The 9912-nt window shown below is 43.5% G+C and overlaps 1 protein-coding gene across 1 annotated transcript; it reads left to right on the top strand.

The window, feature by feature from the left end:
- Positions 1-1410: 1410 nt before the first annotated feature.
- On the top strand, positions 1411-7079 carry LOC124063948 (ER degradation-enhancing alpha-mannosidase-like protein 2). Its single transcript, XM_046398117.1, has 10 exons — positions 1411-1700; positions 2585-2695; positions 3157-3196; positions 3388-3493; positions 3591-3716; positions 4527-4753; positions 4913-5054; positions 5143-5267; positions 5343-5504; positions 6921-7079. Exons 1-10 carry the CDS (start codon positions 1609-1611, stop codon positions 7077-7079), a joined length of 1290 nt encoding a protein of 429 aa, XP_046254073.1. The 5' UTR covers positions 1411-1608.
- Positions 7080-9912: the final 2833 nt, after the last annotated feature.

Here is a 9912-nt window from a genome sequence, read left to right as displayed (position 1 = left end):
TCTAGAAAAACATGGGGCTCGACCAATTATCAGTAAAGTGAGCACAAAGGACCAAATATACATCCAAAACGTAGTGGACCACAAGTACGAAACAGCAGAACGTTGAAATACTGAAAGTAAGTACAATTTTGACGTACTTGATCAAAATATTCTCTGTTTTTAAATATGACATCTACGTAAGTTTAACGAAAACCTTTGGGGTCAGTCGCGGTTCGACTGTGGCTTTGAGCAGGTGATCTCGTACGTTTCTGTCTGTTCTGAAAGCTGCAATGCTCCTGTGGTCTGCTAAGATTTCACTTCCTCCTGTGATATTGGTTTTTAAATTAGTAGTCACAAAGAGCAGCACTGTCGAAGGTTCTCCTAAGCAGAGAGCGACAGCGCCATCTGGTGGTTAAAGCTGATGGGTGAAATCCCACAGGACTCGTCTCTTTCTTCAAGAGACGAGTGCTTGTCTCTTGAAGAAATCTCCTGGAGATGAAGCGGAGAAGAAAGTTTACCAGAAAATTGTCCTGAACAGAAGACCTGAAAAATAAACCAAATTATAAAAGTGTACCTTAACTCTCTTGTTGGCATAGTTTTAGACTCGTCTGCATACTACAGCAAAATAACAGAATTCACAAAGTTCAGTTATGACTTTTTGTTTTGCAGGGCAGGAAAGAGGGAGGGCAGGAGAAGAGTCTCTTCAGGGCGTAGAGCTCCTGCTGGGACCCAAGTGGAGGTGTTAATGGAAGTTTGACATGAACCCACATTAATTACAACTGACTCAAATTTACCAACTCAGATGTACCATGAAAATAAAACTGAAAGGTAAAACCAAAGAAATACATGTATTAATTAACAAATAAAATCTTAATAGGGAAAATAGCAGATATTACTTCTTAATAGTTTGTGTTTTCCCCTTTGGCAAGTCCTTTTATCCTCATTTGGTTATTAGTTTTAATTTAGTCTTGAGTTTTTTCTCAAACACAGCACAGCCGCTTTGTGCAAATAAACTGAATCCCTTTGAGTTAAGTTTGGTACCGCCCCTTGGAAGACAACAACATCCACCCAACACACAAGTTGAGAGCAGTCATCACACTAGTCTGTTTCCTGTTTCACTGTGCACAGAATTAACATAAAACCTACAGTAAGCATTTTCTCACCAAAGTGACCGTTTTTGTTGTCTCAATTTCAAAATAATACACATTTACAAAAATGTTGCCAAAACGCACGTTTATGAACGGCTTGTGGTTGAGCGCAGCACCAAAAGATTACTTAAAAAACGGTTTACAAGCGAAAAGTTCAAACTCTTTCGAGATGAAAACAGCAGCTACTGAATGAAAGTCGACATACAAACCAGCATGTTCCCCCGTTTGTTCCGTGCATTTTGAGGACTGTAGTGTAGCTCCAAGAGATGTGTTCTTGAACACAGCTCGGGTTAACTTCTATGACGCTTTGCTCGTCAGCGCCAACGGCAGGCGCATGCGTACACTCTTCACTTCCTGACAGCTGCACAACTGCCATAAATATACCTGTTCTCCTACATGTCTTTCAGTTCTTTAGGTTTTGTTGTATTTTTTGTGTCAGAGTACACCTGTACCTGTGTCTCGCCTCTCCTCGTGCCTCTCCATGCGCGCTCCCGTGTACATGACGGTGTTTGTTTGGCTGATGAACGATGCGGCGGCTCGTCAGTTCACTGGGGAGGAGATGGCTGCTATCAGGTAACCGAGAAAACACATCGGGATAGAATCACAGTGAAATGAGCTCCAGGTGTGGAAGAAGTATTCGTATGAATACATGAAGAAACACTTCATTCAGCTTGTCACAAACTTCGGAAAGTAACTTGGTCACAATCGACCAATCGTGGCAGCTCCGCTGTAAAGCTCAACAAGTCCAACTTGGTAACACACACATGAAAAGGGGCTTTCAACACAATATTCATGGTGAACCTTTCAAGTCTATTTTAACGCAGGGTTGACTTGTACTAAACACCACCAAGTTCCAGATCTGAACTGCTCTGATAATCAGTCAGCTGTTTAAATATTTGGCATCTAACGAGCTATTGCCGGAAATGTAGTCGATCAAAAAGAAATCAACATTTTCTCACTTAAAAAACAACCAGCTGCGCATGTTGCTTCATCGGATTTGCAGTGCGTGTAGTTTTTAATTGGTTACAGATTTTGTCCAGTAAAATCATGGGTGTGAATTGTTACTTGACAGATGCTTGAAAAATGACAAAAGTCAGATGTTATTACCGCCACAAGCCTATGGAATTATATTCGTGCCACAATTCTGAGCGCGCACAGGGAAATTTTGAGCGCGAAAAAATAAATTCGACTTTTGGTTGAACACGCAAAAGTCGGTTCTGTGCCCTAGAAACCAACTCACACAGAGGAAAAAAGAACATTGAAGCAGATAGTCATTATAGTCGTGTTGCACACGCTTAACTCAGGATCAACCTACTCAGAGTTGACTGGACTAATTCAGAGTCAGGTGTTCTGAAACCGGAAACTCAGAGTTTGTGGACTTCCTTATTGAAACGGGTCAGATGTGAAATAAAAAGGCAACTCAAACCGTCCTCTCCTTAAACTGTTCCGTTCTTTAGACAGCGCATCAAATCCATGTTCTACCACGCCTACAACAGTTACCTTGACAACGCCTTCCCCTTCGACGAGCTCCGCCCACTCACGTGCGATGGGCAAGACACCTGGGGCAGGTAAAGTTACCATATTATTATATAGTTCATGTATTATATCCTCTTCTTCCCCTTTATACCGTTTGTTTCTCTATTTTTAATCGTGTTGTTTCAACTCTTTATTTTTTCCTCTTTAACTTTTTTGATGTATTGTAAGTTCTTTTGGTTTTGTGTAAGGAGCCAATAATAAACACCCTCCATCAATGATTCCACAATATCATGTGCACTACTACCTGTCACTCTATCTTTGTGACTTGTTCTTTTGTGTAAATGCTGTTGTTGCGTTAGGCACTGGTTTTACGTACACATTAGAATCAGTGCGTGGCCCTGACCCAGGACATGCAATGGTGTCTTAGCAATTTGTTTTGTAATTTAATTTGTCTTGAAGTTGTAAATAGTGTTCTGTAATGTGCTCTTTTAAGCAACCTCTGGCGCAAGACTTTCCTTCAGGATTGATAAAGTTCTGTCTTATCTCCCAACAGTTTCTCACTCACACTGATCGATGCTCTCGATACTCTGCTGGTAAGATCTGTACAACACTTTTACAATTAACTTATGCAGAAAAATTATAAAATGAGTCTGAATTATTTCACTTTAATACGAACCACCTGTGTTGACATCTGAACGTCTGAAGCTGCGTTCAGGTGTTATGAAGAGTGACAGAATTTGTGTTGTTGTAATGAAGGGAATGTTTTCAAAATGTCGTTTTAAAGGTTTTGGGAAACCACACAGAGTTCCAGCGAGTGGCATCGCTCCTCCAGGACACTGTAGACTTTGACACTGACGTCAACGCCTCTGTGTTCGAAACCAACATCCGAGGTACAGAACCAAGTGGATGAATGAATGATGGGCCAGTGTTCTGTGTCCCATTGGAGTTTTCTCTTTAATAATTAAAATGTACTCTGTGTGTGTGTAGTGGTGGGGGGGCTGCTGTCTGCTCACCTGTTGGCAGGTAGGGCGGGCATGGAGTTGGAGCCAGGTTGGCCCTGTTCAGGACCACTCCTGAGGATGGCCGAGGGCGCCGCCAGGAAACTGCTTCCTGGTACGAAAACACACACACGCACACCCCAGAATCGGATCAGAAGAATCAGAATCAGCTTTACTAGCACAACATTTACTTGTGGAGCCTTTACAACACAAAAGTGACCAAAGTGCTTTCCAATAGAATCAAAATAAAACAATAAAACAGTTAACAGACAATAAAATTTCACAAGATACAATAAGTGTCCCTGCTAGGTGTTAAAAGCCAGTCTGAATAAATAAGTTTTGAGCCTGGATTTAAAAAGATCCAGGTCTGTGATGGTGCCGGAGCCTATCCCAGCTGACTACGGGCCAGAGGCGGGGTTCACCCTGGACTCGTCACCAGCCAGTCGCAGGGCCGATACACAAAGACAGACAACCACACATTAGATTAGATTAGATTAGATTAGATTCAACTTTATTGTCATTACACGTGTACAAGTACAATGCAACGAAACGCAGTTTGGCATCTCACCAGAAGTGCAATAAGCAGTAAGTGCCAGGTATACAGTAATTAAAATTAAATAAATAAATAAAACATGCACACACTCACACTCACAGAGCAGCAAATTAACCTAATGTGGGAAGAAGAAAACCCATGCAGACACAGATGGAACTTGCAAATTCTGCACAGAGGGACTCAGACCAGGATTCAAACCTGGAACCCTCTTGCTGTGAGGTGATGGTGCTAACCGCTGCACCACAAAACAAATCCTCTTCCTGTTTTGCTTACGTGATGCCACACTTCACTTTAATTAATCCTGTGAATAACTGTTTGTTGCAACACCATCAGAGCAAAGTTCGAGCTGTTGCATGTTGTAAATGACCGTAGCGTTCCAGACTGCCACCGGCATGCCGTATGGTACAGTGAACCTCCTCAATGGCGTCAGTCCCACTGAAACACCTGTCACTTGTACCGCCGGCATGGGAACCTTCATCTTGGAGTTTGCCACACTGAGTCGACTAACAGGAGACGAAACATTTGAGAATGCAGCCCGCCGAGCCCTGAGAGCCCTGTGGAAGACCAGATCGGGTAACCAGTCCATTAATCTGTTTGTAGTTCACTAACCAACCATCTTGCCTGTTTCTCTTCCTCATTACACAACCATAGTAGCTACGTTTGGATTAGACGAAAGATCAAAAGGATCATGATTTGAGGTTTTTGGAAGAAAGACGTGGTTCTACCCGTCTCTCCATCTTACCCGTCTGTCTGTCCAGGTGGGTAACCACATTGACATCCTGTCTAAGAAGTGGGTGGCTCAGGATGCTGGTATTGGAGCCGGGGTCGATTCCTACTTTGAGTATCTGGTGAAAGGAGCCATCATGCTGCAGGACGAGGAGCTGCTCAACATGTTTTTGGGTAACACTCACAACCTGCTCCCCTACCTTTGAGCAAGGCACGACACCCTGAGCAGGTCAGATTAAATCAGTGTGATGCTTTTCCCCAGAGTACGATCGAGCCATTCAGAACTACACCCGATTTGACGACTGGTACGTGTGGGTCCAGATGCATAAAGGAACTGTCTCTATGCCTGTTTTCCAGTCTCTGGAGGCCTTTTGGCCCGGCCTGCAGGTACACAGGAAACAGAAAACACACACATGAACACAGTATTTTTTTTAAATCTTACTTTGCGTATGTGTGTTTCAGTCTCTCCTGGGAAACCTGGACAGTGCAGTGAGAACTTTCATGAATTATTACTCAGTATGGAGACAGTTTGGAGGTCTGCCAGAGTTTTACAGCATCCCTCAGGGTTACACTGTGGACAAGAGGGAGGGATACCCACTGAGGCCAGGTCAGTCCCACCTACCTGTTCCCCAGCACTGACATGAAAAATTCAATTCAATTCAGTCCAGTTCACTTCAGTTTATTTATATAGCGATTCACGACAAACATTATTTCATGACACTTTCCAAATCGAGCAAATATTGTAATACAGAGAGCCCAACATTCCCCCGTGAGCAAGCGCTTGGCGACAGTGGTGAGGAAAAACTGCCTTTTAGGAGGCAGAAACCCTGGAGCTGACCCCGGGTCTAGGTGGGCGGCCATCTGCCTTGACCGAGCAGGACGACAGCAGGACCGCAGCAGGAGGTCCAGTCATGATCGCTAGGAATCTGCGGGACAAGAAAGCACAAGGACTCCAGGGAAGAAGTTGAGTTAGTAATATGCATTAATGGGACATGAATGTGTGCAGAAGGAGAGGGAGAGGAAGAAAGAGCTCAGTGCGTCATGGGAGGGCCCCCGGCAGTCTAAGCCTATAGCAGCATAACTAGGGGCCGGCCTAGGCCAGCCCTAACTATAAGCTTTATCAAAGAGGAAAGTTTTTAGTCTACTCTTAAATATAGAGAGGGTGTCCGCCTCCCGGACCGAAACCGGAAGATGGTTCCATAGTAGAGGAGCTTGATAACTAAAGGCTCTGGTTCCCAGTCTACTTTTGAGGACTCTGGGAACCACAAGTAGCCCTGCATTTTGGGAACGCAAAGTTCTGGTGGGATAATAGGGTACTATTAACTCTTTAAGATAGGATGGTGCCTGACCGTTCAGGGCTTTGTAAGTGAGGAGGAGAATTTTAAAATCTATCCTGAATTTTACAGGTAGCCAATGTAGAGAAGCCAGAACAGGAGAAATATGGTCTCTCATGCTGGTTCTTGTCAGTGGTCGTGCTGCAGCGTTCTGGATTAGCTGGAGAGTCTTTATGGATTTACTGGGGCAGCCTGATAGAAGGGAGTTACAGTAATCCAGTCTAGAGGTAATGAATGCATGGACTAATTTTTCTGCATCTTTCTGACTCAGGATGTGCCTAATCTTTGCGATATTGCGGAGGTGAAAGAATGCAGTCTTTGAAATATTTGCTATGTGCGAGTTAAAGGACACGTCCTGGTCAAAGATAACTCCTAAATTCCTTACAGTGGAGCTTGAGGCCACGGCTAAGCCATCTGGCAATGCAAAATCACTGCATAATTTGTTTCTAAGGTGTTCGGGGCCCAGAACAATAACTTCAGTTTTGTCTGAATTTAGAAGCAAAAAATAGCAAGTCATCCAGGTTTTTATGTCTTTAAGACACGCCTGAAGTTTGACTAGCTGATTTGTTTCTTCTGGTTTCAGAGCAGCAGACTGAGACAAACATATTCACATTATTTCTGTGTCGCTTCCACATGTCTGAGCTGAATGAATGTGCAGTTTGATGTGCTGAGATGCTTCATCATCCTTCTGTCTTCCTTCATTCAGACCAACGCTGCCTACGTCTTGTTCTACCATCGACAAGATAAGATCAGAAAACCCACTCTGCCAGCCCCCGACACAAGCCCCACCAACAACATCACTTCCTGTAGAGATGACGATGTGGAGCTGGGCGCTGCTTCCTGCGTCACCATGGAAACGGACTAAACGAACCCCTGAGGTTTGGTTCTGCTTGATGGTGATTTGTTTTCTTCGTCAGAACAAACAGGCCTTTTCTCCTCTTTTTATCAGTTTGTCCTGATTTTGTGACGACACTTGAACGTTCGGTTTGTCCTCCTCAGCTCTTCTTCTGTCCTTTAACGTTGCCGTCTCCTGGTCACAGATAACGTGAACACTTTACACTCGGGCAGTTTGATGCGCCAGGAGCTCCGTTTAGGACTGGACTTCATTTTCTTTCCACGTGAATTAGTTCAGCTGCTGTTTACTGGTCCGACACGAGTCAGGTGGTGTGTGGAGACTCTTACAATGTTTAACTAGAATCAGTAATTCGTTAAAAACCCGCCAGAACCCGATTTGTTAGATTTCCGTGTAATTGATGCAGTATGCGGGCGGCACGGTGGTGCAGTGGTTAGCACTGTCGCCTCATAGCAAGAGGGTTGCAGGTTCGAATCCCGCTCTGGGCCCTTCTATGTGGAGTTTGCATGTTCTCCCTGTGCCTGCGTGGGTTTTCCTAAACATGCACTTTAGGTCTGTTGGCTGCTCTAATTTGCTGGCGACCAGTCCAGGGTGAACCCCGCCTCTCGCCCGTAGTCAGCTGGGATAGGCTCCAGGCTCCAGCCCCCCGCGACCCTGACGGATAAGCGGTATAGAAAATGGATGGATGGATGCAGTATGCAGTTTAGAAATATAGAAATACATCAAATTGAATCTGAATTAACACATTTTAAATTCGACTTTTTTTTCAACCTTGCAGGTTATTTGCTTTAATACTTGTGGTTTCCACTCTGATTTAAAAACATCTCACACTCCTTGAGACAAACGTGGGTCCAACCTGCGACAGCTGGTTGGCAGCCAATCAGAGCTGCCGTTGCTGCTCGTTTGGTTTGTATGGGTGGCGCGTTGCTTACATGTTTTGTTAAGACCTTTTTTATTAATTCATTTTCAGTGCCATTTTAAAATAAATTAATAATATTAAATTGCTCTTACTTCACTGATGGGGACGGTTCACCCCGCTTCACTCGACAGCGATGGAGGAGTCGGTGCACATTTTCTTCGGCGTGGTGATGTTAAAAAAAACCAAACAAATATATTTCCTCTGTGAAACTGCTCACAACAAGGTCTGTGGGAATCTGCTAAACTTTGCAGCTCTCACCAAAACTGCCTGAGTGGATAAACAGCAGTAGAGCTGAGACACATGCAGTTTTGATTTTGGGGTGAACTGTCCCTTTAAAGACAGAATAAGAAAATAGTGCTCTTTGTTTTGTAATTGATCGTTCAAATCGCATATAAAAGTTGTAAATAAAAATGTTAGTTTCATTAATCCTGTCCTGTTTTTAACTGGTAAGACTGGTGAAGTGATTATAATCAAACACTTAACGTTAGAAGCTCAAAGGACTGCAGGTTCATCGCATCACGTTAATCTGGACGGTTTGTTGGATGAAAAGTCCAGCTGAGGAAACACTGATGTGACCGGAAAAGCTAAGGACGGTAAGATAAACGACAGTCTTGTGATTTGGAGCAGCGTGAAGGGGATTATGGGTAATCAGTGGAGTGTGTGTAGCAGAAACGGATCATTTAATATTGATCAAATCTCTGTATATATTTTGTTTTGTTTCTCTTTTGCTGGTATTTATTTGAAATGGATTAACTTGAGCTGTCACATGACCACAGGTTCTAATGATCGACTGGTGCACAACATTCAGATGCTTATTTTTCATATTTGTGTGGAGGTAGAACGACAGTCGCAGGCAAAATTTCCTTTCTGGTGTCTGACTCATTTCTAAACCGGCTGTGTGTACAGTATTTTTGTATTGGAACAGATTTGTTATTATTATTATTATTATTATTGTTATTATCACCACTTCTGGGTGTAGCAGGAGGGAAACTCTGGCCTGATTTCTTTCTTTGGTCTTATATCAGATGGAAATATTTTATTGTACTTTCAGTCTTTTGATATGAATAAAAGGATGATTATTACCACGCTGAGACGAATGTCTTCTTAAACCGCTTGCTCTGAAATCTTCTGTCGTACCAGATGCAGTTTAGTCATCTGTCTTCATGTCGGTCTGACAACAGATCGACCAAAGCTTTAAAGCACAATTATGATTACGGACAAACACGTGTTTCCCCGGTTTGCTGCGTCGAAAAAGTTTTTTGTATTTCTGCCCGAAGCCTTTTGTTTCTTTTATTTTGAATTTATGGGATTGTTTCTCGCCGACATGTGACACAAGCTTCCAGGTAGCAGCTAAACACTGAGGCATGCAGAGATCTTGTTGTTCTCGTCGAGCATTGCCTTCGGAGGGGCCACATGCTAACGTCTTTAGCTTCGATGCGGCTGTGAAGATTTTGCCTCAACAAAACAAAAAACAAAAAGGTGGAAATGATGTCTTTTGAAGCAGTGTGGGATCTCAGGCCTTATGGAGATGCTCCAGAAATGTTCTGGACTGAGAACGAAACAACTTGTCTTTCCCTCAGTATTATGTGAACTGTCCCTTAAAGATAGCGTGACTCAGCTCGTTATGCTAATGCTAAGTGGAATGAAAGCTTCCAGTCTGGAGTAAATTCTGAATGTGATGCACGTAGAACAAACGGGACCCGTTCAGAACCATCAGCAGCTGGACTCGGGATGTGCTGTGGACACAGACGAGAGTCCACTGAGTTGTCATGACACCTTTATTTAAGTGTTGCAGTAAGGTTGCTCTGGACGACCACGGTGTAGAAAAGTTCATGCAAAGCATCTGTCCTCCCAAACATGAGCGCCTGCTGTCCTTTAAAAATCCCCACCGCCTTCACTCCTTCCTCCTCTGATTTCTTCTTCCTC

The sequence above is a fragment of the Scatophagus argus genome, chromosome 8, assembly GCF_020382885.2.
Source record: "Scatophagus argus isolate fScaArg1 chromosome 8, fScaArg1.pri, whole genome shotgun sequence".
In the NCBI taxonomy this organism is placed as follows: Eukaryota; Metazoa; Chordata; class Actinopteri; family Scatophagidae; genus Scatophagus; species Scatophagus argus.
Note: the sequence above shows the minus strand (reverse complement) of the source record. Positions and strands in the feature narration are given on the sequence as shown.